This window comes from Micromys minutus, assembly GCF_963924665.1.
Source record: "Micromys minutus genome assembly, chromosome: 11".
Lineage (NCBI taxonomy): Eukaryota > Metazoa > Chordata > Mammalia > Rodentia > Muridae > Micromys > Micromys minutus.
This window is the reverse complement of record NC_137980.1, coordinates 5691837-5719579: the sequence shown is the minus strand read 5'-3', so window position 1 is coordinate 5719579 and position 27743 is coordinate 5691837. Positions and strand designations below refer to the sequence as shown.

General features: G+C 42.5%; 1 protein-coding gene across 1 annotated transcript in view; it reads left to right on the top strand.

Annotated features, from left to right (window-relative positions):
- ADGRV1 (adhesion G protein-coupled receptor V1) overlaps positions 1-27743 on the top strand; it is a gene marked incomplete at both ends in the record, with an annotated part of 447718 nt that overhangs the window by 39255 nt on the left and 380720 nt on the right. Inside the window, 12 exons of the mRNA XM_080925101.1 lie at positions 4572-4748; positions 6005-6185; positions 8759-8961; positions 12411-12540; positions 15096-15176; positions 16433-16572; positions 18721-19330; positions 21807-22022; positions 22483-22698; positions 23836-24080; positions 25496-25677; positions 26419-27230. Of these exons, the coding sequence (XP_080781227.1) occupies positions 4572-4748; positions 6005-6185; positions 8759-8961; positions 12411-12540; positions 15096-15176; positions 16433-16572; positions 18721-19330; positions 21807-22022; positions 22483-22698; positions 23836-24080; positions 25496-25677; positions 26419-27230 (3193 nt within the window). The remainder of the gene's footprint in view (positions 1-4571; positions 4749-6004; positions 6186-8758; positions 8962-12410; positions 12541-15095; positions 15177-16432; positions 16573-18720; positions 19331-21806; positions 22023-22482; positions 22699-23835; positions 24081-25495; positions 25678-26418; positions 27231-27743) is intronic.

Sequence of the window (27743 nt, the reverse complement as noted above, 5' to 3'; positions counted from 1 at the left end):
TTTAAGTCTAAAAAGACCCTTCATACATTATTTCCAAGTAAATCTTTGGGTTTATTTACTTCCTGTCCTTTGCTGAAAGAAAGCATTGAATATTTACATATTCAAATCAGTCACCTATTAGCTTATGTTGTACAAAATTTCATCCTTACTGGAATTTGGAGCAATGTCAAGATGGACTTCAAGCCCAGAAGGAGTTGGCCAACACAAAAAGAACTCTATTTGCATGTGTGTGTGTGCGTGTGTGTTGTTTGTTTGTGTTAGTGTTTTATTTTATTTTATTTTGTCAGAGAAAGATCATGAAGTTGAATGGGCGGAGGGTGGAATCTGGGCAAAGATGGGTGAGGGGATAGAATATGACCAAAGATATACTGATTTATCAGATAATAAATAAAAGGGGAATTTGGAGCACAAATTGGAGCAAATCAATTGTCATTGTGTTGGAAGCTGAAATACACAGGAATCCCGCTTTTCAGTAGGTACTTATTTTTTCTCTATAAATTGAGGTATTTTCCCATAGCATTTGTCTGATAATACATGGGTGTCTCTGTTTTTAAGGGATGAAATACTTGTATAGAGTAATGTATTACTGGAATCTATGTATGGTTCTTGTTTAATTTCCATCCATGTCTGGAAGTCATTATGGTCTGTTGAATAAGGAAGGGTCCAGAAGAAACCAATTAGCACACAGACTCAGAACAATGACCCTGGACCACGCTCCTCCCATCACACATTTGGTGAAGTACATCCCAATAGTGTGCAGATGCCAAGGGGAACCCTTAGAGGAATTCTCACAGAGGTTGAATTGTACACTTGGGTCTTTTTTGATGCTCTGTCCTCTCTTCAGCCCTTCATGTTGGAGGGCCTCCCTTGCGGAACAGTCAGTTCTGCTGTAGCATTGTGGGATGGCTTCCTGGAGGCTACCATGGTCACCAGGTCAGGTAGTGAGAACAGCGAGCCCGTTAGAGAGACAGTACAGGGGACATAGTGCAAAGAACACTGTCCCTGATGCTTAAGAAGCAAGATGGGCACCAACAAACAATGTCCACAGTAAACATTCAAGACATCCTATAATCCATGTGCTGTGGTACATTGTCTTGTGATTAAACTCAGGTTTACCTGTAAGAATGGTCCTCAGAAGGTTACAGATTAATTGGTATCCCGAAGTGATACATGTCCAGTTATTTAAAATCAGAAGAAAAACTAACACTAGAAATAAAAATGTGGCTCACAACATGAATGCTAAGCTGAGGTCTCTGGTAGATGTTTGAGGCATGTGTATATTTTTCTGTTGCTTGTTTTAAGTGGGAATAGTTTTCTGTGCTTACCATGTACCTTGTGGGTGAACTCACACTTATAGACAAATGCAGAATGTTTTATGAAGACTTTATTTTTTATTGAAAATCATTTTTTCACACAATGTATTCTGATCACAGTTCCCCTCTCCCAACCTTTCTACTCACCCCACTCTGTGCCCCTCTGCCCACTCTATTTAAAAAAACAAGCAAATAGGCAAATTAAAAAAAAATAAGAAATACATACAGAGACAAGGAGACACTCAAAGCAAAATCTGTAAAAGCACAAAATCTGAAATCTTATTTCGTGAGCAAAATATAAAAAAACACCCAAACAAAGCAATATGAGACAAAACTCTACAAAAAATACCATTGAGTTTGTTTTGTGTGGGCCATCTACTCCTGAGCATAGAGCCCACCTTTAAGTGTGCTCTGTGTACCCAGTGAGACGCCATTAGTCAAAACTAATGTTTCCTTGTAGGCAGTCTGTCAGTTGGAGATAGATAAGGGGAGCCCATATCCACTTCCCCCCAACACACTGAAGCAATGCCATGACACCAAAACTGTTTTATCTACTGTGATTGGATGTGCTTAGTTCCGTTGCATTGTCTCAGCCGGTCTTGATACTCCACTTGTCAGATTTTACGTTTAGGTAGGTACCTTTGCATATGGCCTTCGATATCCTATATCTCTTCACTAGAATTTATCTCCTCTCTAGAATTGTGAATCGATCCCACAGCTGCCAATCTGAAATACCGCTTTGACGTTTTAATAGCCAATTACGTCAGTATATATTTAGAACTCATCTCTTAATCCTACAAAAATTCCTTGACGACTTGATGAGGAAGAGCCGTAGATGAGCCTGCTTGAAGTGGTGGCACTTGCTGAGAGCAGGTTACTCCCTCTCTGTTCAGAGGTGCCTGAGAAGGACAGAGAGGCTGAGCGAGAGACAGCTTGTGGGCAATTCATCTTCCGGTGGAGGGGAGAAATGCTTGTGCGTGAAGGAACACATATACCTGAGGTGTGCTAGCGACATAGCTTGATTACTAGGGATTTAGAAGAATCTTGGTGACTAGAAGTAAGGTTGTTTGAGGAGGAGGCATGTGAATCAGAACTCAGTTTAAGAAAGACTCCCCTCCACCCTACCCCCAACCCCCAGTGATTCTCAGCAATCGGCAAGCCAGCGTGAGACTCCTTGGCTTTTTAGGCAGATCTCCTCTGCCTTCCCAGTGCTGACCTTCACAACAGCATGCTGGAGGCTGTGAGTGGATAGCGTAGCATATGATTCATGGTTCCAAGACTCTTCTACAAACGAATGTATCTCAGGAAACAAACATCGAGCAACGTAGAGAACTTTGCAGCCAATCCATCATTTAGTGGTGGGTCCAGCTCAGCCACAGGAGCTTTTTATTCTTAAGGGGGTTGATGTTGGCGATGGATTTGCATTCCTAGGACTTCTTGCCAGCACCAACACCCAAGGGCATAATGGGTGCCTGTTTTAACCGTTGGGAACGTGTATCATGTGGTCACATGTTATATGATGGTCTGACAGTAGACACACAGACATGGAAATCACTTGCCCTCCTCCTATCTCACCTGAAGCAAACACATTTGGTAGCCAGTGAAAGACTCCAGCAAGTTGCTACTTTAAAGCTTGTCTTGTAGAGTAGGGATGTTGTCCCCAGGATGGCCTATGTGCAGTCAGTGCTGTTATTTGCTTCTGTGTCCTTAATAACTGGAACTAAAACTCGGGACGCAGGAAGTAGAAATGAGACTGACCTTAGCCCCTCTCCCAACCACCCTCTCCCACCTCAGCGCCTTGGCATCCCCTACACTGGGAGAATGAGCCTTTGCTGGACCAGAGACCTCTCCTCCCATTGACGTCAGACAATGCCATCCTCTGCTGCATGTGCACCCAGAGCCATGGGTCTCTCCATGTGAGCTCAGTGGTTGGTGTTTTAGTTTCTGGGAGCTGTGGTGGGTTTGGTTAGTTGATAATTTTGTTCTTTCCACGGGGTTGCAGACCCTTTCAGCTTCTTCAGTTTTTTTCTCCTCAGTATCAGTATGGCTCTGGCAGAGCCTCTGAGGAGGCATCCATCTCAGATTCCTGACAGTATGCACTACTTGGCACCAGCAATAGTGCTTGGGTTTGGTGGCTGCATATGGGGTGGATCCCCAGGTGAGGCTGTCTCTGGATCGTCATTTCTCTAATCCCTGCTCCTCTATTTGTACCATTATTTCCTCCCATGAGCATTTTGTTCTCCCTTCTAAGAAGGACCGAGGCATCCCCATTTTGGCCTTCCTTCTCTTTGGGCTTCATAAGTTATGTGGATGGTTTCTTGGGTATTCTGAGCTTTTTGGGCTGGTATCTGCTCATAAGTGAGTGCATACCATGAGTGTTTTCTGTGACTGGGTTACCTCACTCAGGATGATAGCTTCAAGCTCTATCCCTTTACCTACAAATATTACCTTTTATAGTGTGTGTATATGCACACACATATATACATACACAGATATGTCTATTCTGTGGGCATAATAAAAGCATTAAAAAGATACCAAGCAGAACACAAAATATCCCTTATATTCTGTTTCCTCTATACAAAACATTTATTTCCAATTAATTAATTGTTTGCTTATTTTGGGAATCATGGTCTTACTGTGTAGCGCAGGCTGACGTGGAACTCACAGTAATGATGATCTTTTGTCTTAGTTTCTCAAGCGCTTGGATTAAAAGCCACCACATCTAGCTCGACATTTCTAAAGTATTTACCTTTTTTGGCTTTGTATCAGCCCCAAGTGATTCCACCCAGTGCGGTACATATGTGCTTTTACACCCATTCCTAGGATGTTCTTGATGATGCGTCTAGCCTTCCACCATCCACTCTGCCCTGGTTTGTCTGTCCGCACGTTATTGTGTGTTATATTATGAGACTCTGGCCTTCTTAGGAATTCCTTTATTCAGTGGAAGGATTGTGCATTGTTTTGGAAAATATAAATAATTTGTAACCCTCACACCTGGTACTGTGTCTAGCAGGCGGGAGCTACCAATGAATGAAATGCATATATAGTGAAGAGATTACAGTTGTTTTTGCTTTGTACCTAATAAGCAGGGGAGGAAGCAGTGGTCTGAAATATACTTTGCACAAGGAATGGCCCCAAGCCTGTCTAGAGGCACAGAAAGTCATCCAACTCTGAATAAGTAGCAGAAGGACTTGTGAAAATGGATTTCATCCTTGGTCAATGGCCATGCACTTACAAATTCCTGATGCTCTGTTACAGATGACAGAGGAGGGCTCCACCGTTTCCTGTGTGGTGGAGCGAACCAGGGGAGCTCTGGGCTATGTTCATGTTTTCTACACCATCTCCCAGATTGAGTCGGAAGGCATCAATTACGTCATTGATGACTTTGCTAATTTCAGCGGTACTGTCACCTTCCTGCCTGGGCAGAGGTCTGAGGTAAACTCTGCCTGCATTTCTGTGGATGCTTCTCGGAAAGCATTTCGCCATCTATTCATTCATTGATTAGCACTTCCTTGGTGTTCATGCATCTTAAACTATGTGTGAAATTAGGTGTATCTATTGTCCCATAAGGCAGAAAGTAATTTTGCTTTTCTGCAAGAGGGATATTAAGTGCTTTGAAGGCCAGTTTTACAAATCCTTTAACAATGATACAATAAAATTTATATAGCTTGAGGATATGTCATCCCAGATTTGTATTGTCTTAGTTAGGGTTTTACTGCTGTGAACAGACACCATGACCAAGGTAAATCTTATAAAGGATAACATTTAATTGGGGCTGGCTTACAGGTTCAGAGGTTCAGTCCATTATCATCAAGGTGAGAACATGGCAGCATCCAGGCAGGCATGGTGCAGGAGGAGCTGAGAGCTCTACATCTTCATCCAAAGGAAGCCAGGAACAGACTAAGCATTTTTAGGCAGCTAGGAGGAGTGTCTCCAAGCCCAGCACCGGAGTGACACACTTCCTCCAAAAAGGCCAAACCTTTTAATAGTGCTACTCCCTGGGCCAAGCATATGCAAACCATCACAATTATTAAATTATATTTTTTACTTATCTATTTGGAAGCATGTAGCCAGGGTTGGCCCTGGACTTGCCATCCTCCTGCCTTGGCCTTCTGAGTACTGGTGTTACAGGTGTGTTTTACCAGGCCTATGTGTTTCTATTGCTATCGCAAAATACTTCACACAGGGGGGTTTATAAACAGTGGTGTTTTGTTGTTCATAGTTATAAAATATGGGATTTCCCCAGGGCAGGATGCTTGCAGATTCGATGTCTGATGAGGCTCCCTTTCTGCTCCAAACCTGTGGCACCAATGGGCGGTGTCATCTCCTAGATGGCATAAGTGAGCTGCCCATGGCCTCTGTCATGAGGACATCTGTCCCATTTAATAAGCCTCCTGTAAGATGAGGTTTTCTCCAAGGGCTCCTCTCCTGATACCATCATCTTGGGAGCAAGATATTAATATCTGAATTTTGAGGGTTTCACACAGTCAGCTCATTAAAGCAAGCATTATTAAGGAATTAATACACTCCGATCTCTCTTTTTTTTTTTATTTATGTGCCTACAAAGGTATTTAGGTTTCCATGTGCAAGCTCATGCTGAAATAGGTGACGTTTGATGACAGTTTGAGGCATATTATTCAGTTGGTTGCTTTCTGAAGTGGTGGTCACCACTGTGCTTTTGTACGGAACAGGTCCTGAATCTATATGTTCTTGATGAGGACATTCCTGAGCTAAACGAATATTTCCGTGTGACGCTGGTGTCTGCGGTTCCAGGAGATGGAAAACTTGGTTCAACCCCTGTCAGTGGTGCCAGCATAGATCCCGAGAAGGAAACCACAGACATCACAATCAAAGCTAGTGATCACCCTTACGGTAAACCTCTCTGGGGCATTAATGGCTCGTCCATTGCTCTTCCTGGTTTCTTTTTCTTTGTTTCCTTTTCCTTTTTAAAAGAACTTATTACACATGAATTGAAACTAGAACTCCCTTAGGACCTCTGCAAGCATGAACATCTATGTTGCTGTTTTGTAGGACATCGATTATAAGACAATGTAAAGACCAACTTCTTAAGCTGAAATAATATGTTCAGAGAGTCTCACAGAGTTATTTAAAGTGAAAAAGTACTTTTATATAGTTGTCAAAATTCATGTAATGAAAATACTTATGTTGGTTTGTCATAGTTGGAGTTTCTATTGCTGTGAAGATTCTGTGACCGAGGCAACTCTTATGAAGGAAAACATTTAAGTGGGGCTGGTGTACAGTTGAGAGTCTTAATCTTTTATCATGGTGGGAAGTGTGGTGGCATCCAGGCAGACATGGTGCCAAGAGCTCTACATTTTCATTCATAGACAGCAGGAGACTGTGTTTCACACTGGGTGGAGCTTGAACATAGGAGACCTCAAAGCCCCACCCCCCCACAGTGTCACAATTCCTCTGCCAAGGCCACACCTACTCCAACAAGGCCACACCTACTCCAACAAGGCCACACCTACTCCAACAAGGCCACACCTACTCCAACAAGGCCACACCTACTCCAACAAGGCCACACCTACTCCAACAAGGCCACACCTACTCCAACAAGGCCACACCTCCAAATGGTGCTACTCCGCATGGGCCAATCATTCAAACTCCTGTCTGTGGAGGATAGTCCTTTTCAAACCTCCATAGTATGTTAATACTGAAGTAATTAAAAACTTTGTAACTTTTGTTTTATTAGATTTCATCAGGTAGAGTCTCACTATAGTAGTCTGAGTATTGTACTAACAAGTGATAGGTTTAATTGGGAACCATTGACGTTGAAATTATTTTTTTATTAAAACGATGTTTTGTGTGTGCATGAAGAAAGGATATTAAGTGTTTGGGTAGGGAAACTGGAAATGACTTATTCTGTTTTTTCGAATTAAATTTTAAAGAAAGCGTTGAACCTTCTTTAGAGTATCATCAGTATGGCTGATGAGTTCAAAAATTCCAGAAACTTGTCACATGTGAGTGTTGGGAAATAGCTATCTTTTAATTCCCTTAGTGTTTCTCTTATTGATTATTCCTCAGTAGGTCTAACAAAGATTTCTTTGACTAGAGACAAGGAAAATGAACATTTTAATGCTGGACATTAAGAAGGCTCAAAAGCATTCTGGGTGTGGCTTTGGACATTCCAAGGAAACATGATGTCACAGGAAATTCCCATTCCACTGGACCTTACAGTGACTTTGCCCCCTCTTCCACAATGATTACAAGCCTTTGGTGCAGGGTCTGTGTTACAGATCTATCATTTGGGACAACCCTGCATTGTTGATTAGTTGTAGATTCTGTAAAGGTCTCTGTTGCATTAGAGAAGTTTCCTTACTGGGTGTGTGTGTATGTGTGTGTGTGTGTGTGTGTGTGTGTGTGTGTGTGTGTGTGTGTGTGTGAGAGAGAGAGAGAGAGAGAGAGAGAGAGAGAGAGAGAGAGAGGGTTACATTTACCTGTGTGCATATGGAAATTTTTAGAATGTAGTTGGGGATTATGCTGGTTTAGTAAAGTGGTGGTTGTAGGTTTTCCTCCGAGATTCATGACTTCACTAACCCCGAGTATTGGCTGGGTTCACGGTACCAGGCATGATTTCCTTCTTGCTCAGGAGGTCCTAAGTACAATCAGAGAGATGCTGGATTGTGGGAGGATATGTATGTCACTGCTGCACACTTAGGATCATCGTGCCATGGTTGTTCTTGTGGTTCATAGGTGTCAAAGCTGGGTCGGACTGTGGTTCCTTCTCTCCCAAACTCTCAGTATGTGACATTATGAAAAAACAATCATTTCTAGAAGACATGATCATACATCACACTGACCAGTATAACTACCTACGCATGAGCTGAACAAGGACAGTACCAACAGACATGCTAATACAGACAGGGGAAATCTCATTAGGTCTCAACCCTACACAGAGACCTACAGTCGACTATGTAATGCTGAGTGGGAGACATTGTTTTTCCTAGGGAAGATCACAATAACTGGTCATTGGATACCAAGTGACAAGCTCTGAAAACATATATACAATTAATGTCATGTAGTTTGAACAGGTTGTATTTCTGTATTTAAGCATATATACATATACATCATATACATATACATATATTCCTATATATGTGCTTATATTTACATAATAACAGTGAAAAAAAGGCTATGGATTTGAAAACAGCAAGGAGGGACCTATGGAAGGGAGGAAGGGGAAGGTGATGGAAGTGTAATCTCAAAAAATAAAAGAAATAATTTTTAAAAGGTAATAAGGAAAATATTCTACATCAAAAGTATTTAACTCTCTTAAAAATCTCTTCTATGTGAAGCGCCTCGGGATTTTATCGGGATGATAGAAATGACTTCACAAGATGGTTTGTAGAAACGATCGTACAGAGGAGATAGAACTTCTTTGGCCGGTGACTGAGCTCCTCCCCTGTCTTTGTCTCTACTAGGCTTGCTGCAGTTCTCCACAGGGCAGCCTCCTCAGCCTGAAGATGCAATGAGTCTGCCAGCCAGCAGTGTGCCCCACATCACCGTGAAGGAAGAGGATGGAGAAATCCGTTTACTGGTCATTCGTGCACAGGGGCTCGTTGGCCGGGTGACTGTGGGGTTTAGAACAGTATCTCTGACAGCATTTAGTCCAGAGGACTACCAGGTACATATTACTAAGAGTTAACATTTTTTACTTTTGATCATGTGTGAGTGTTTTCCCTGCACCATGTGCCTGTCATCTCTGTTGAGACCAGAAGAGAGCCTCAGATCCCCTGAAATCCGAGTTACAGACAGTCGAGAGCCAACATGTGGGTCCTCTGACAAATCAGTGCTCTTAACCACTGAGCCCTTTCTTCATCCCATCACCATGCCTTTTTTGTTTGTTTGTTTGTTTTCTTATTTATTTACATTTCAAATGTTAAACCCTTTCCCTGTTCCCCCTCCAGAAACCTCCATCCCAACCCCCTTCTCCTGCTTCTATGAGGGTGCTTTTCCACCTACTCACTCATCCCCTCCCACCTCCCCACCCAGACATTCCTCAATACTGGGACATCAAGCCTTGGCAGGACTGAGGGCTTCTCCTCCCATTGATGCCCAACAAGGCCATCCTCTGCTACATGTGCAGCTGGGGCCATGGGTCTGTCCATGTGTACTCTTTGGATGGTGGTTTAGTCCCTGGGAGCTCTGATTGGTTGATATTGTTGTTCTTATGGGGTTGCAAACCCCTTCAGCTCCTTTAATCCTTTCTCTAATTCCTCCATTGGGTACCTCATTCTCAGTTCAATGGTTGGCTGTGAGCATCCTCCTCTGTGTTTGTCAGACTGGCAGAGCCTCTCAGGAGACAGCTATATCAGGCTCCTGTCAGCATGCACTTCTTGGCATCCACAATATTGTCTGGGTTTTGTGGTTGTGTATGGGCTGGATCTCAGGGTGGGGCAGTCTCTGGATGCCCTTTTCTTTAGTCTCTGATCCAAACTTTGTCTTCATATTTCCTCCTGTGAATATTTTTTCCACCCTTTAAGCATCTTCACTCTGGTCCTCCTTCTTGAGCTTCATTTATCACCGTGCCCTGTGAAGGGGCATTTATACCTTTGCATTTGCTCGCAGTCCTCCTGGAGGACTGGAAGAGTTCGGTGTTTTATGAGGAACCTATCAAACAAACAAGCCCTGGTTGTTCCAATGACCTTTTTACACTTGTGGAAGTTGTCAGTTTGTGGTAATGGAACATGGCACTTAGATCGCTATCAGACTGTATATTATACTCATTCTAGATTTCCCTGTGTAGTTTGTTATAAAGGCATAGCTTTGGTCGATCATGTAAGAATATGTTTCTTAACTCTTACAAACAGTCTAAGAAAGTTGACTAGGTAGAAATCAAAATTACAAAGTTGGTATATGTGCATTTAAAAACAAATTTTTATCACTTTTCTTCAAAGGACAAGCAACACGGCATGTCAGTATAACACTAAAGATCTAGAAATAGACAGAACCAGGTTTTCACGTGATCTCTACATGTTGGGAGACTCATCATTCCTACTATAAAGTCATAATATATCCATTGAGCAGGGTCACTTTGGAGATAAATGGCAATATTGTATGTGTTACACACTGTTCATGACACATATATAGTAACATTCAGTTACCACTACCTGCTCATGGTGTCAACAGTCTTAAGTTTTCAGTTTCTTGTTCCTTGTCTTCCTCTTCCATTGTAATTTGTATCTATTATTTCTCTCAAGCCACATAAGTCTTGGCTAACTCAACTCCACTAATTTCAGCTGTAACCCAGTTGGTTATGTAGTCTTAGATTTCTTCTTCCCAAAACACCAGATTAGCTATGCACCAGTGTTAGGAAGGACCCAAGCTGTCAGATGAACTGTAGGAAGGCCATTTTCTCTGTGATATGGCAGACTGGATTTGGAGAAAGAAGATAAGGTCTTCATAGACAGGATTGCTCAAACCCCCAGAGGTCATACTACATTTTCAGCTCTTTAGGATTTTTTTTTAATAAAGAGAAGAAAGGCAGAGGGGCTGTACATTTATGTCCATTAGGCTGTGTTGTGGAGAATGGGGCACAGGAAGGCAGACCTTGGACATGAGAGGCAAGTAAGAGTTCCTCCTCGTGGAGCCAAGACAAGAGGGATTTGAACTAGGCTAGTGCCACAGTGCACAGACAGAAGCACACAGGTTCAAACAGTGCTTTAGAGAGAAGATGGCAGAGTGTGAGGGCCAGCGTGGCCAGCAGAGCAAAGAAGGGTGTCAAGGATGTCTCTTGATGAGAGTAAATGACTGATTCAGTGTCATGGAGATGAATGGACAAAGCATAGTTTTAGAAAAAAATAATAAACATGAGACGCTGACAGACATCATTAGAAAAATGCAGTTGTTAAGTCTGGCTGTCAGCAGTTAGAAGACATATGGCCCTGGGAGTTGTGGTTATCTACATATTACTAAAAGCCTGGGGCATCATTGGCTTGTCTAGATAGACTTCCTGGGAGTCAAGCTGCTCCCGAGATACTGAAATCTCCGTGTGATCAGGCTCCTGATGTCCTTGAGTGTGTCAGAGCTCCAATGCTTCCTGGTGTGTCCGATCTCCTCTGTGATCCTGTGATCCTGGGTTTGTCTGCACACTGTGATCTTGTGATCTTATGTTCCTGAGGTCCTGGGTGTGTTAGAGCACCTGGGAGCCAGGCTTCCTCTGGATGTTGTGAAATTGGGTGTGGAGCCAGTGCCCGAGGTCTTTGGAAAGTTTTAATTAAAAATTCAATATGTATTGCTGTTTTGCCTGCGTGTATGTCTGCTACCCACAGAGGTCAAAGCGGGTAACTGGATCCCCAAGAACTGGACTTGCAGGTGGTTGTGAGCTGCCGTGTGGGCACTGGGAACTGAACTGGGGTCTTTGGTAGAGCAGAAGCCAGGGATAACTGCCAAGTTCTCATAGTCTTTCCAGAGTTGGGTTGGTCTCGACTGGTTTAGAATCTCGAGTGTGTCACTGGTGCCCTGCACTCTCTCCATGTTTACACGAGTAACTGAGTGAACCTGTTCTCCAGCCTCTCACTTAGAGCTAAGATCATTAACCACTACGGAAGGTGAACCAAGTGTTCACAATATTCAATTACTTTATGGCAGGAAACTCAAGAAGAAAATGATCTTGTCAAATATTGGAAGAGGATTCTTTGTGAGGAGAGGAAACATTTCTTTAAGAATCTTTAGGTGTCATCTATGAAGATTTCTTATATGTCTAATTTTTTTTGATGAACAGGAAGTGAGAAGAACAGAAGCCTACCTACTTTCTGTAGTTGGAAATTAAATATTTGTCAGGGCTTAGGGAGGATCTCATTGGGGGATCATTTGACAGTCATGTGGAAAGCCTTGTGTTCAGTTTGGAGCGTCACACATAATAATAATAAAAAGCACACTTTTTAATAATAAAAAGTGTCTAGAATTTATCTACACTTAATGGTTATCTACATTTTCATATCGACTTGTGTGTGTTTAATTTTTTTCCCAGTTCAGAATCTATGACAATGTAGGAACAGCAGACTTCTTTATTTTGCAATTTTACACACACAATAATTGTAATGTGATAGATGAATCTCATTTGTGTTTCAGAGTATTGCTGGCACATTAGAATTTCAACCAGGAGAAAGATATAAATATATTTTTGTCAACATCACTGATAATTCCATCCCTGAACTGGAAAAGTCTTTTAAAGTTGAGTTGCTAAACTTGGATGAAGGAGGTAAGATTGGTAACATAAATAGCAAACATTTGCTTGTCTGCCAACCATGATAGTCAGTAGACAGAGCCAAGTCAAAGACTCCTCTGAATCGCGCACTTGCACTGGATGCAAAAATCACCGCTGCTCTTCATGTTGACCAACCTTAAAACGACTGGGTATTTTCTTTCTCTCTGAGATTTTTCTGTGATTGCACTGGAGCTATCTTCAGATATAATACGTGTGTCTGTTTAGTCCAGAGAAATGATTGTAGGGGAAAGAGGTCTATGATATCTTATCATATGATTATCAATTCTGACAGTCAGAAAACTAATTATCAAAGGCCTTTGTTTTTAAAACTCAGTGCACAGCAATGCTTTCTGGGGTAAAGCGAAACTCTGTGCGTGCCTTTCACGTGGATGAGCTATTCCTGTGCTTCTTTGTTTTCAATGTGTTTAATCAGGTAGATGCTGCTTAGGCCGCAACTGAACACAGGCCGCGCGCACTCACTACCTGAGAGCTGTAAGGGGTGTAGTATTTTTGTGGACATTTTTTTAAATTAACAAGTCCTGGGATTAATCTTATTTTTATCAACGTCTGCATCATGTAATGAAGAAAATCATAGTCTAGAGAGCTTTCAAACTGGAAGTCCAGGTAAAGCATGAATATCTGAACCGCCTTTCCATATGAGTAAGATTTTGGGGTAAGTAAACAAAATTTCCTTTTCCTGTGTTCCTGACCTAGACGAAGACACAGGGAACTGAAGAGGACATAGTCAAGAGGCAGTGCCACATACCAGCACATAGATAAAGCAGGGAGAGTGGCTGCTTGGTTGTGTGTGCAAATGCCACTGTTGTCTGTAGACAGCCTCACACTGCATCTGCAGCACGCGCGTGCTGTCTCTTCGCTCATTTCAGTAATGAGAAGAGCGATGTGCACCATTACACGTCACTCTTTGTACCACTGAGCGCAAACAATACCTAGGTAAAGAGATGGAGGATGTTAGTGACTGCCACCAGTATGGTTAATACCGAGTCCTCAAGGGCCAGGTGTGATGTCCCGTCCATTGAATCCCAGCACCTTTGAGGTCAGCTTAGTCTCAGGGCACAGTGAGATTCTGACTCAAAAGAAGAACTCATCAATGGTCCTCAAGGACTGGGACCAATGACAAGGCCCCGTACATACCAAGGAAGTGACTAACCACGGCACTGCGTCCCATTCCGTGCCCACCAAATGTAACCAAATAGTTGTCATCATAGTGATACTTCGGCGTTTGTGTAGAATCATTTCCCTGGGTATTTGGATGTGTTTCGTATACTAGATGGTGACAGGGTCTCATTTGTCATTTCCAAGTAATCTGAACTCAATTTTTGGTAGTGAGTCGAGGGTAAGAGGAAAAGTTGTTTAGACACTGACTGGATTCTGTACAAATTCTTAGGTTCTGTGTAATGAATAAAGTGGCTTTCAAGGCTACATTCTCTGTGGAGCAAAAGAGCACAAATTGAGCCATACTCCCCCCCCCCAAAGTTGGCTGGACATGCTAACCATGGCCTTAGTAGATACGAGTGAAGGCATGTATGGCATTGGGCTTTCCATTTTCTTATGACGTCTAGACAGGATGGGAACGGTTGTGAAGTGTATGGTGCTGGCCGTCAGTTCCCTCTCTGGGAGGGTTTTAGGTCATGGTGTGTGCTCTAAGTTTTCATGCTTCTAATATTCCAGTCTCTATCGAGGGAAGGACAAAAACCAAGGCAGACCCTAACCGGGCCTGTCAATCGAGGGTTTGCTTTTTGTATCTGCTCTTCCATTTTTGTTGTCATCCTCCTTCCTTTCTTTGTAAGTATTTTGCAAAATCATGGTTGGAGTATAAGGTGTATTAAATATGAAAGTGACTACTTAATATTTGTTACAGCTCTCCTATAGTCTCCAAGCATTATATATTTTAGAGGATTGTTTTAACTGTTTGTAAAGCTTTGTGAGATTTCTGTAAACTACAGTGCCCTTTGCAGAGGCTGGGATGGTGTAGTGCCTTGTTGACAGTTACAGCTGGCTTCCCTCCTAGACAGGGCGAAAACAGATGATCCAAGACTCTGCTGGCAATGTCGGAGTCAAACCAACCGGGCAACTAAGTTTGAGAAGGGTAGACGTGGTGGGGTCTGAGTGTGTGGATGGGGAAATGTGAGCTGCATTTCCCTAGTTCTGAATTAGTTGTGATTAACAAGACAAACATTACTGGCTTGTAATTCTAAATATATGGTTTTATACACAAATATTATCAAAATTTATATTACTATAAATTGCACGAAAATCACCAAATAAGATTATTTAAGTAATTGGACATATACAATATTAGTTGCTATTTATGTGGAGTTTGTCCTAAAGCTAGTAAAGATTTCAGTATTCCTTACACGGCATTACATATTGCAATTCAAGATGACCTATTGTCTTTGGAAGCATGTATATCACTGTTGCGTATTATTGCCTTTTCTTCTTCACTTTGTGTTTTAAGTCATCTTAACTTTCTCACTGTGTTGCTGTGTGTTGTGTGGGCTGTCTCTGTGTGTCTGTCTCCTGTGAAGTGTCTGAAGTCTTTAGGGTTGATGGCAGTGGTAGTGGAGAAGCGGACGTGGATTTCTTTCTTCCCGCTGTTGGCACGCATGGTAAGCAGCTGGCCCCGGGTCCCTTACTAGTCTTTCTACCTCAGCTTCTCATTCCAGAGAGAGCAATGATGATCACTTCCTGTCACCTCCCGTAACTAGATGACCCTTCGTGTGTCTTAACTCAGTCACCACCACAACAGCTTACGAAGTATCTTCTCTGGGTGATGAAGACAGAATCGTATTCCTGCCTGCTTCTAATGGACGGGCACCCCCTCATCACATGTACCTGGTGTAGTTTGCTGGGCCCGAATGGGTAGAATCCCTGCTTGAACGCCATTAAGATGAATGATTGTTGACATAGCTTTGAATGCCTGGAATGTATTTTCATGTTAAACCTGCCCCGCTTATTTTATGTACAAGGAACACGACTTTATGTGCACCACCTCATCAGAACAAATGGGGAAAATGAGAAGGAAATGAAGGGCAAATATGTTCCTGGTTAATCGCCATTAAGCAGAGGTTTCTCCTGCAATAGATTCAGATGCAGACGTGCTTCAGCTTTTTACCCTGGTTGTTTTCTCATGTACTCGGGGAGTATTTAGAATGGCTGACTTGGGACGGACCACAGGGTCCGACCCTCAAATGCTCCCTTTCCTGATGTCAGCGTTTGCACGCTGGCCTGAGAGCACTGCTGTTCCCGCCGCTCCCGTTGGCTTTAATGCCCAGCAGTACTCCATGCCCTTTCTGTCTGTGACTGTCCCTTTTAGGCTTGTCCATCCTCTTGTCTTCAGGCATCAATAAAAAAGAGTACTAATTAGGAGGAACAATGCTTTAGGCTTTTTTTTTTTTTTTTTGCTACAGGCATGGATTATTTGGGATCTAATCTAATTTACAATATGACGGAAAGTAGGCTTAGAGTGCACATTGGAAGCACAGACTCTTTCGACCCATCAAAGCCCTAGGGACACGACTGTCTCAGAGAGTTTACAGCAGGTTTGCTTCATGTCCTTGAACAGTCAGCAGAAGAGTGGGGTGACTTCCTTACAAGTTTTTCTTAGAGAGAAAAAAAGAAACACAAATTTTCCTGTTCATCTCCAAGTGAACCAGCAGCACAGGTTGCCCAAGCCGAGAGGGTCACAGCAACACAAGTATGTGTGGCAACCATTTGGATCTATTTTTCTTCCTAAAACAATTAGAATGTACTTCATGAATGGAAAATGTTTACATTTTTTTCCTAATAGTTATTCTTTGGCTTTTTCTTATTCTTTTTAAAAATAGTGATTAACATTTTCTTTTCCATTCGTGGGAACTTGCAGCCAGTTTAGGAGTGGCTTCTGAGATTCTGGTGACCATTGCTGCCTCCGACTATGCTCATGGGATATTTGAATTCAGTCCCGAGTCACTTTTCGTCAGTGGAACTGAACCAGAGGATGGATATAGTACTGTCTTATTAAATGTGAGTACTTCCCGAGACACCACCTAACCACAAAATGGTGTGGTGCATTAGTAGGGCATGCTTCTTTTGTTTTCTTTTTTTCTGTGTAGGGGTTAAGAGTGAGTCTATAATTACCAGCAGGGCAGACTGCCAACTGACTTAGTGTGTGGCTGCATTTACATAGGAATTTGTTACTTTGAGGGGTCTTGGCCTTTTAGAGACTATACTACGGTAGACTTGGATTCCTGGAGGCAACTTGGAAAAAAAAAAGCAGACGGGCATGCTAGGAAAAGAACCGTTCTTTAATTGGAACAATGAAGGGCCCCTGCATGTGTGGTGTGCGGTCTTGAGAATATATAGGAAGGAAAAGAGGGAAGCTTTGGGGATGAAGAGCGCAGCTTTAGGTCTGAGTCTGCGCACTGCGGAGTGTTAGGTGTGAGTCTGTGCACTGTGGAGTGTTAGGTGTGAGTCTGCGCACTGTGGAGTGTTAGGTGTGAGTCTGCGCACTGTGGAGTGTTAGGTGTGAGTCTGCGCACTGTGGAGTGTTAGGCACCAGTGTGTGTAGCACACGGATCTTCTCATCCAAAGCTTTCATGGTTGGCCACGAGCTGAGCTGCACTTTCTAGTCCAGAGCTTCTCAGTCAACTGAGGCTCATGGTCATTAGCCTTTCGGATGGACCTTTGCTAGAATTCTGTTCCACAGGTTTCTGCCTTAGTCCTCAGACTGTGGCAACAAACACTTTAACATTTCAGTGGCCTCTTAGTGCAAGGAAACTGCCTCGGGGGAGGGCGGCTAGTGAATTAAGATGAAGAGGGCTCTTCCCACCAAGCCTGACAACCTGAGTTCAAACTGTGAACCTCAATGGTGGAAGTGGAAAGCAGACTCCCGAGAGCCATCCTCTATCCACTGTACCCTTACCGTGACATGCCCCCAAACCGAAAAACAAATGGAAAAAGCATGAAAGTTATTTTTAAAAGAATTTTCTTCTTTCATGGCGTATGTCTGCCCTGAGGCAGCAAAGGACTCTGGTTTGCAGATGGCTTTAAGATGTCAAAGCCGTGGTCGGGAGGCATGAGGTCTGAGAGGGAAGGGATTTGTGAACACCTGTAAGTGAATATCATGCCCACGAGGCCCTGCCCCACCTCACACAGAAGAAAAGGAAACTCCAAATATGTGTGGGTAGTAAAAATAGTACTTACTAATGCCATATTGTCGTATGTGTGCCTGTCCTGCTGAGTTCTAGCAGAGACCGAGAAGGATTATATGATCTGTCTCGTGACAGATTTTATTTTGTCCTCTTGAAATTATTGAATAATTTGCTGCGAAGTTAATTGAATAACTTTAGAAAGAATAATTACTTGGGAATAAAAATCCCGAGAAAAGACTACCCTTTGATTAATTTTTTTGCCTCGGGCTGGAGAGATGGATCAGAGATTAAGAGCACTGACTGCTCTTCTGGAGGTACTGAGTTCAATTCCCAGCAACCACATGGTGGCTCACAACCATCTATAATGAGATCCGATGCCCTCTTCTGGTGTGTCTGAAGACAGCTACCCACAAAATCAAATTATTGCCTCATTTTACTTTGGGTTGAAAATTATATTTTAAATATAATAAATTATTATTAGGACTATTATTAGGATTTCTTTAGAGCATGTTTAACCTTTTGTTTTTAATGAATTAAAGCATTTCTTTTAACTGCACTTTGTTGTACTTTGGGTCTAATGTATTGAAAATAACTTTTTCTGGAAAATGTCCCTGATCTGTTCTTTACAGTGGAGAATACATCTTTTTCAATTAAGCATAAAGAATATCTCTTGTGTGTGCATAAATATAACAAATCACCCTCTATGTTTGATTTTACATATATATACATATATATATCAGCTTCATAGAAAATGACACCCGTGGTTTATATGGAAGCTGAATATTTTACTAGTTTGAGTTTTTCCACTTGCTATTACCTCTTATACGCCATCAGCTCAGGGGTAGGTTGTGTTTGGCCTCTACCTTCAATAGTTTTATAGTTTTGAAAACTTAGAAAATTGAAATAAAAGATAAAAACACAAGTTAAAGAAATCTCACAGTTTCCCCTCACTGTCATTATGCACTTTAATTCCTAAGTCAGCGTGCCAGTTGACTCTTTTCAAATCTTAACTATTTCCCAGGTCACACGGACTCAGGGAGCTCTGTCTCCAGTGACTTTGCATTGGAAGGTAGACTCAGACCCGGATGGAGATCTTGCCGCCACATCTGGCAACATCACATTTGAGGCTGGGCAGAGGATTGCCCACATCACTGTGGACATACTATCAGATGAAGAGCCAGAGCTAGACCAGACATTCACGGTGACAATCCTCGGTGTGTCCGGTGGCTCCTTGGGAGTTCTTACGAATGCCACGTTGACAGTTTTGGCTAGTGATGATCCCTATGGGGTGTTCATTTTTCCTAACAAAACTAGACCTATTAGTGTCGAAGAAGCAACCCAGAATGTCACATTGTCGATAATAAGGTTGAAAGGCCTAATGGGAGATGTTGCAATCTCATATGCAACTATAGATGATAAGGAGAAGCCCCCGTATTTCCCTCCTAATTTAGCCAGAGCAACTCAGGGAGAAGATTACACATCAGCATCTGGATTGGCTCTTTTCAGAGCCAATCAGACCGAGGCGACGATCACTGTTTCAATCCTGGATGATGATGAACCAGAACAGTCCGAATCCGTGTTCATCGAACTTTTCAATTCTTCTTTAGTAGACAAAGTACAGAATCACCTAAGTAAGTACCTACTAACGTGTTGTCATAGTTAGAGATAAGTCTGTGGAGAGGGAAAATCCAAAGTTTTACGTGACAGAAAAATCCATAAGGAAGGTAAGATTGAAGGTAAGTAAAATTACTTTTAAACAGTTTTCTTTATTTTATGTGCTCGTGTGTGCCTAACCTCATGCGTACCAGAAGTGCGCAGGTACCGGAGGATGCGAGGAGAAGGCATTGTATCTCCTGGAACTTGACTTAACAGGTGGTCCTGAGCTGCCCTCTGTGGATTCTTGGACCTGTTATCAGGTCTTCTGCAAGAGCAGCAAGTGTTCTTAACCAATGAACTGTCTTTTTAGCTCCACGTATCTCTGAAAGCAATACTTTGTAAATGATTTTCTTTAAGACAACTGGAAATCAGGCATACGTTTTTCCCTTAGAAATCATACTTTAAAAAAGTACTTGTGTCCTTGAAGTAAAATTTAAAAATGTCTGTGTGATGACTATATAACCGAGCACAGTGTTGGTTTGTTCGTTGCTTCAAGCTGTCCTGCAGTCAGTATGACGAGGACACACACGGTTCTCATGGCAACACTGTGAGCCACTTTCTGTTGGGACACTTCTAAGAGATTTTTCTAATGAACAGATGTGTGTGAAGTGAAAAGATGGCTCTGTGCAACTGTAAGATCTGAGAGCTGGTGGCATTACAAGGGACAGGATGTGAGGTTTGAAGAGCCATGTCCTATGATGTACTGCCATATGGAGTAGATCTCTCGCCAGCCAGTTTGTCCTCCTTGTCTGGGTAAAGACTAAGGTGACAACAGCCGTACTAGTTACAGATGAGGATTACAAAGGGCATTATGGTTGCTGACATGAAGTCTTCAGGTTACCATCTTATGAAACACCTCTACTCTTTTATGAAGATAGATTTGGGGATTGGGTATGACAGCAAAGATGTTGAAATAGAACCCAACGATTGGTCCTTTAAAGTGGGAATTATAAAACACATGCTGTTTTTCAACCGGTTTGCAACTTGCTGAGGTTGAAATAAAACCAAGGGGAAGGCAGCACGTAACAGTGGCGTGGATCTGCCCATGCTGAAGTCGGATAACCTCCTTCCAGGGTATAATGTTATATAAGGTGGTGGACACAATCTTCCAAGGCTCCCTTTTCCTTATATAATTAGGAAAGAATAGAAATGTAAATAATTTTTATGTAAATAATTTTTATTCGTAATGTTGATATATTAGGGGATTGCATGTGGATAGATGTGAAAGTAATGCAGTACCTGTTGTACTGTGAGCATCCAGTAACAGAGCAGTAGGATGGATATGGGGAGAAGCTTCGTGCTGTTGGGAGGTGGTCAGCGTGCCGTTCATGGAGCAATACAGAGCAGCTGTCATGCAGGCTAAAGGGCAGAGAGGTGCAAAGCCGAGAAAGGTGCAGGGGAGGAGATGGGGAGATGGTAACAGACAAAACCACATAAGGTCTGGTGAGCCTTTACTTTTTTGAATGGAGTCAGCAAGTTTGGCAAATGGCGGCCTTATAAGACTTTTCAGAGGAGGGCGCCCTCCTGTGGGTAACTGCAGGCATTACACATGGCTTGCTGAGATCGGTGCATTTTTGAAGGGGGATATAAATTTTTATAGTTTATTTTTTGGTTATAGCAGACAGGTACTATAAGATCATAAGTTATTTCATTAACTTCTTTGTGGCATTAAGCCCCTATCTGTAGAAATGTGTATGTGTCTGTGTATATGTATACCTGCAGTCCAAATATACTAATTATCTGTAATATGAAATATATTGTGTTTTCTGTCAATTTGACACAAGCCACAGTCATCTGAGAGAAGCTCAGTTGAGAAGATGTCTTCATAAGATCCAGGTGTAAGGCATTTTCTTAATTAGTGAGAGATGGGGGAGGGCCCAGCCCATTGTGGGTGGTGCAGTCCCTAGGCGGGTGGTCCTGGGTTCTATGAGGAAGCAGGCTGAGCAAGCCAAGAGGTGCAAGCCAGTAGGCAGCACCCCTCCATGGCTTCTGCATCAGCTCTTGACTCCAGGTTCGTACCTGCTTTGAGTTCCTGTCTTAGCTTCCCTTAAATGGAGTATGCCTAGGGGTGTGTACACCAAAGAATCCTCTATAAGTTGTTTTTGGTCATGGTGTTTCATCACGGTAATTGTAATCCTAACCGACCCAAATATTCAATACAAATATATCAGGAGATGAATAGAAAAAAAAAGACATGAGCATATTATTATTTGTATAAAGATTATTAATTGCATAAAGTATGAAATTGTGTTTGCCACAAAATATTAAAAGACAGTGGAGATTTCCTATTTCCTTTATTTTTGTATCTCCAGTGCTTAGATTCAGATGGACAGGTATACATATTTAAACTCTTAAAAACATCTGTGCGGAGAGATTGAGAAGTGTGTTGGAGTCGCGGCTGTTAGCCAGACATCGGGCGTCCACCGTGTTGCCTCTTCTTATGTCTTGCAGCCCCACATCCTCCACGCCTGGGGCCTAAGGCAGAGACTGTGGCCCATCTCATTATTGTTGCCAATGACGACGCGTTTGGAACTGTGCAGCTGTCTGCACAGACTGTTCGTGTAGCAGAAAATCACGTTGGACCCATTATCAATGTGACTCGAACGGGAGGGACGTTTTCAGACATTTCTGTTAAGTTCAAAGCTGTGCCAATAACCGCAGCAGCGGGTAAGGAAAGTCACGGGAAGGAGCAGTAAGAACCGAACCCACGACAGCATTGTTCCCCCCCCCCCCCCCACTGTGGTCCTCGGACCCAGCCTTGTGCGGAGGTCTCTCCAGCTGTGCAGATGGGGATGCTCACTTGTGGCATCTGGACAACTCTGTAGCTTGTCTAACCACTGAGATTACAGTTGTCTTGTCTCCCTTCTCGCACGTGTTTGTAGATGTCTTATGAATCTCTCAGAGGGATGTTATTCTCTTCCGGTACGTGTGGGGGAAGGACCAGGAGAGCAGGAAGGTGTCCGTTATCAAACCCGTACTTCTGCAGTTGGAGAAATAATACTTTTTTCAAATGAGCTTAACTAAACATCCTTCAGAAACATTTCTCCAAGTGTGGGGCAGCGCTTCCCCGGTGTGTGGGCTGCTTCTTCGGGAGTAAGCTTTCACATTCACCCCTGTGTCTTTGCAGGCGAGGATTATAGCATAGCGTCATCAGACGTGGTCTTGCTGGAAGGGGAAGCCACGAAAGCTGTGCCGATCTATGTCATTAATGACATCTACCCCGAGCTGGAGGAAGCCTTCCTCGTGCAGCTGCTGAATGAGACAACAGGTGGAGCCACGCTGGGGCCTCTGAGAGAGGCCGTCATTGTCATACAGGCTTCCGATGACCCCTATGGACTGTTTGGTAACCAGACTCATTTGTTTTTCCCCCTTACTCCATAACTCACAGAAAGAAAAGCCACCTTTGCTTTATTTAAGATTGAGTTGACCAAGGCGGCTTTGGTTCGTTTGCTTTGTTTTTGAGGCATCGTTACATGTACATAATGTTCCTCCCATGGGTCAGCTGTTACCCAGGAAACAACATGGAGATACTCAAAACCCGTTTGCTTTTGTGTCAATACTGGATCCTAGACATGTTCTGTAAACTGTTTGTCTGAACTTTGGGAGACAGTGTTCTGCTACCTGTGACCACTGAGCTGTCCTGGGACTTGACACACACACACACACACACACCACACACACACACACACACACACACACACGCACGAACGCACGCACGCGCACACACACACATGCACATGCACATACACGCTCTCTCTCACACACACATATACACACACATGCACATACACGCTCTCTCACATACATACACTCACACATACGTACACATACACATACACACTCTCTCACACACACACATACACATACTCTCTCTTTCTCTCACACACATGCTTTCTCTCTCTTTCTTACACACACACACATTTAAAAATGATTAATTAACAACATTCCTGGGCTGGAGAGATGGCTCAGTGGTTAAGAGCACTGGCTGCTCTTCCAGAGGTGCTGAGTTCAAATCCCAGTAACCACATGGTGGCTCACAACCATCTGTAATAAGATCTCATGCCCTCTGGTGTGTCTGAAGACAACTACTGTGTACTTAGATATAATAAATAAATAAATCTTAAAAAAAAACCAAATTTCCACTCACATTTGGGATTTTTAACCTTCTCCTACATAATGTCAGCCAGGAAACAAAGTAGCAACTGCCTTTGTAGCCTAGGCTAGCCCTGCAATAGCTGCAACACTGCCTGGGCTTATCCAGCTCATGCTGGGCACAAAGCTGTCATCTGTAGACATCCACAACCCTCCGTTATCAGGGTAAAGCTTACAGGCAAACACTGGGGGTCCTGTCTGGCTTCCAGCGAAGCCACTGCCCCGGGTGCCTGGCGGGCAAAGCTCTTCTCTCAGAGGCCCCAGCTTGGTGTTCGTTTGTCACAGCTTTACGTCGTGTCTAAAAACAACTGTTCTGTCTGCCCTTCAGGTTTTCAGAATACTAAATTTATTGTAGAGGAACCTGAGTTTAACTCAGTGAGGGTAAACGTGCCAATAATTCGAAATTCTGGGACACTCGGCAATGTTACTGTTCAGTGGGTTGCCATCATTAACGGACAGCTTGCTACTGGCGACCTGCGAGTTGTCTCAGGTAATGTGACCTTTGTCCCTGGGGAAACCATTCAAACCTTGTTGTTAGAGGTCCTGGCTGACGACGTTCCGGAGATCGAAGAGGTGAGAGGACTGACTAGTATAGAATGATGTTGTAAAGTGTGCACTGTATTGTGGAGTGACTGTTGCTGTGAGAGAGACGAACACATGCTGTCTGCAGGGATTCCCCAGAATGCTAGTCCGAGGGTTGTTTTACATGCTAGTCCGAGGGTTGTTTTACATGCTAGTCCGAGGGTTGTTTTACGTGCTAGTCCGAGGGTTGTTTTACATGCTAGTCCGAGGGTTATTTTACATGCTAGTCCGAGGGTTGTTTTACATGCTAGTCTGAGGGTTGTTTTACGTGCTAGTCCGAGGGTTGTTTTACAACATGCAGAAGGAGGAACAGTCTAGGAATGCATGGTGCATAGGCTAGCTGGCCAGTTTTTCTGTGTGCATTTATGGAGTTTTAGAACACTTCTGCTGAGTGATTATGTAAGTATGTATGTATGTATGTATGTATGTATGTATGAATGTATGTATGCATGCATATGTATATATCATAATTAAGTAACATTTGTCTCATATCACTCTGCCTTGTATCTCTGTCCCTTCAGAGTGTGGGCTAAGTGTAGATTTTAATTTTCCACAAATGCACTCACACTCTTCGATGATTGTAACAAACACAACCAGGTCCCCTTTCCTGGTATTTTTTGTAATGAAAATGTAATATGGAAAATAAGAATAAGTTGGTTAATCATTAAAATTACTAAAAATAATTTTATTGTATAAAATTCAAGTATTAATGTCTAGATCTCATATTCCTTGTAATAACAATTTTATTTAACTGCATATGAAGTCTATAACATTTTTAATTCTTAATTGTGCCATTATTCATTTTAAAAATATGAACCATGCATTAGTACATGTAATGTATTTTCTTCTTCCTAAACTTAGACGACATTACACAATGATTCTTTAAAGTTTTGTTGACAATTACAATTTACAATAGTAGGGGAGAAACCCAGAACAGATTCACTTACCACTGAAATGGATCTGTAATATTCTCCTAAATAAGGAAAGCTTTGGTTATGAAAGTCATATTACTACAGTGATAAACACAAATTTATGTCTTTAATTTAAACTTAAAATTTACTAACTTTAATTTTAAATTTACTTAAAATTGTAATATTTAATTTTAAAAATTAACTTACTTTAACATTTTTAATTAAAAATAAAATTTAAATAAAAATTGATTCTTATGACTAAATGCTCAGTGATTTGAACAGCTTGTATTTCTTATATATTACTGTGCTCTCCTATTAAGAGTTAATCATGTATTATTTTGTTATACGTTAACTTCTGAGTGTAGTGGGCAGTTACTTTGGGCTCATATGCATTTAATCATAATTTGTTATTGTGTGATTATGTGTTTGATATTTTCCTGCTTCATTGATATCAGAACTGAGATGCTGTTAAGGAAGTTTTCACTATGTTTTTAGGTTGTCCAGGTGCAGCTAGCTGCTGCCTCCGGTGGAGGTGCGATTGGGTTAGACCGAGTGGCGAACATTGTTATTCCTGCCAACGATAACCCTCATGGCTCAGTGGCCTTTGCTCAGTCGGTTTATCGTGTTCAAGAGCCTCTGGAGAGGAGTTCCTATGCAAACGTAACTGTCCGGAGAAGGTACATCTGATGGCTGTATCTGTAGGAATGTGGCTGGGGAGGGATGTTACTCACTAACCAATGAAGAGACACACGGTGCCATCTTCTGTAACTTTCTCTGTGGCTCCAGTAATATGTTATATACCCAGTAATATGTTAGCTGGGTAATGTGTATTGGTGGAAAGACTTAATCATATTGATTAGTTTTACACCGTTGTGCTTTCTGTTGGTTTCCTGTGTAATATGTTCTAATTAAAGCTTGGATAGAGCGTCTTCTTAAACTCAGGTGTATAAAGGATGGGCTTTTAGGTTCTGTTTGCCTTTCACTCCTTTTGTAGGAACACGGTGTTCACAGCCCTTTCAGAAACAGAACAGAGAGGGTTGAGAGACCTGTAGCAAAACAGTCACGTTTCTATAAACATATTCATCTTGCTGTCATTGTTATTATTATTTTTTTTTTAGTGAAAGCTAATAGTTGAAGTTTTGTAATTAGGTCTGGGAACTCTGAAATGGATACACTTGCCTGCCTTGCAAACTATTTTCATAGCATGAGTAAGAGGAAGGCTTTTCTGGTTGAAAACTAGGCAGCATAGTTAAGACCAGAAAACAAAACGTTGAAAGACAAACGTAGTTAGGAAAGAAGGCCGTGTTAGCACTTGTGTAAAATGTCACTAAGCACGCCTCTCACAGCCACAGCTCTCTGTGTGCAGCTCCAGCTCAGCCCGAGGGCTAACGCTCTTCCTCTGTCCCCACACCTTTCAGCGGAGGGCGCTTCGGTCACCTGCTCTTGTTCTACGGTACGTCTGATGTTGACGTAGTGGCGCTTGCAGTCGAGGAAGGCGAAGACGTCTTATCCTACTATGAATCCCCGACTCAAGGGATGCCGGATCCCCCCTGGGGAACTCGGGTGAACGTGTCCGCAGCGGAGGAGTCGCAGTATGCCTGTGCCACTCTGTGTCTCAAAGAACATGCCTGCTCAGCCTTTTCCGTTGTCCGTGGTGCCGGCAGCCCTCAGTGCTTCTGGATGACGTCGTGGGTCAGCTTGACTGTGAACAGCTCAGACGTCCAGACCTTCAAGAAGAACGTGACTAGGGTAGCCACTCTGTTCAGCGGCCAGGCAGTTGCTGGAAGTGACTATGAGCCTGTGACAAGACAGTGGGCCCTGATGCTGGAAGGCGATGAGTTTGTCAATCTCACTGTCTCTGTACTTCCTGATGATGTCCCAGAGGTGGACGAAAGCTTCCTAATCTCTCTCCTTGAAGTTCACCTTGTGAACATCACCGACAGTTCTAAGAACCAGCCCAGCATAGGATATCCGAATGCTTCTGCGGTGGTCATAGGCCTGAACGGCGATGCCTTCGGAGTGTTTGTTATCTACAGCGTGAGTCCCAACACCTCGGAAGATGGCTTATGTGTGGAAGTGCAGGAGCAGCCTCAGACCGCAGTGGAACTCGTTATCCACAGGACAGGAGGCAGCCTGGGGCAGGTGCTGGTTGAATGGTGCATTGTCGGAGGAACAGCTACTGAAGGTTTCGACTTCATAGGTGCCGGAGACACTCTTACTTTTGCAGAAGGTAAGTCACGGTGTTGATGGGTTTCAGCATTTCTTGCTAAAGTTATCGGAGTCAGTATCATGTTCATAGATACTTTCTACCTGCATAGTCTTTTTCATATAGAGACTCAATCTGGTTTTGGAAACAATAGTGATTCAGCTTATCAATGGTTTTCCTGACAGATGTAGGCTCACATGACCTGTATATGTATGATTTTAGTTTTTTTTTTTTTTTTTTTTTTTTTTTTTTGTTTTTTTTTAAAGGAGACATTTAGAGAACATCTAAATTTTAGTTTTTTTTTTTTTTAGGGGAGACATTTAGGGAACATCTTAATTTTATGCCTTTATGATGACTGCGGCATTCGTAAGTCAGGAGCAATCACAAAACTTTATAAGAAAAGTTGCAGGAATGAGCTATGTACCCACAAATGTGATGAAGAAACAATGTCACATGAGAATATAATGTTTTCAAATGTTCTAGATAAAGCAGGATAGAACATCAGTGAAAAATTTTAAGTAAAAGTAGCCTGAAGTT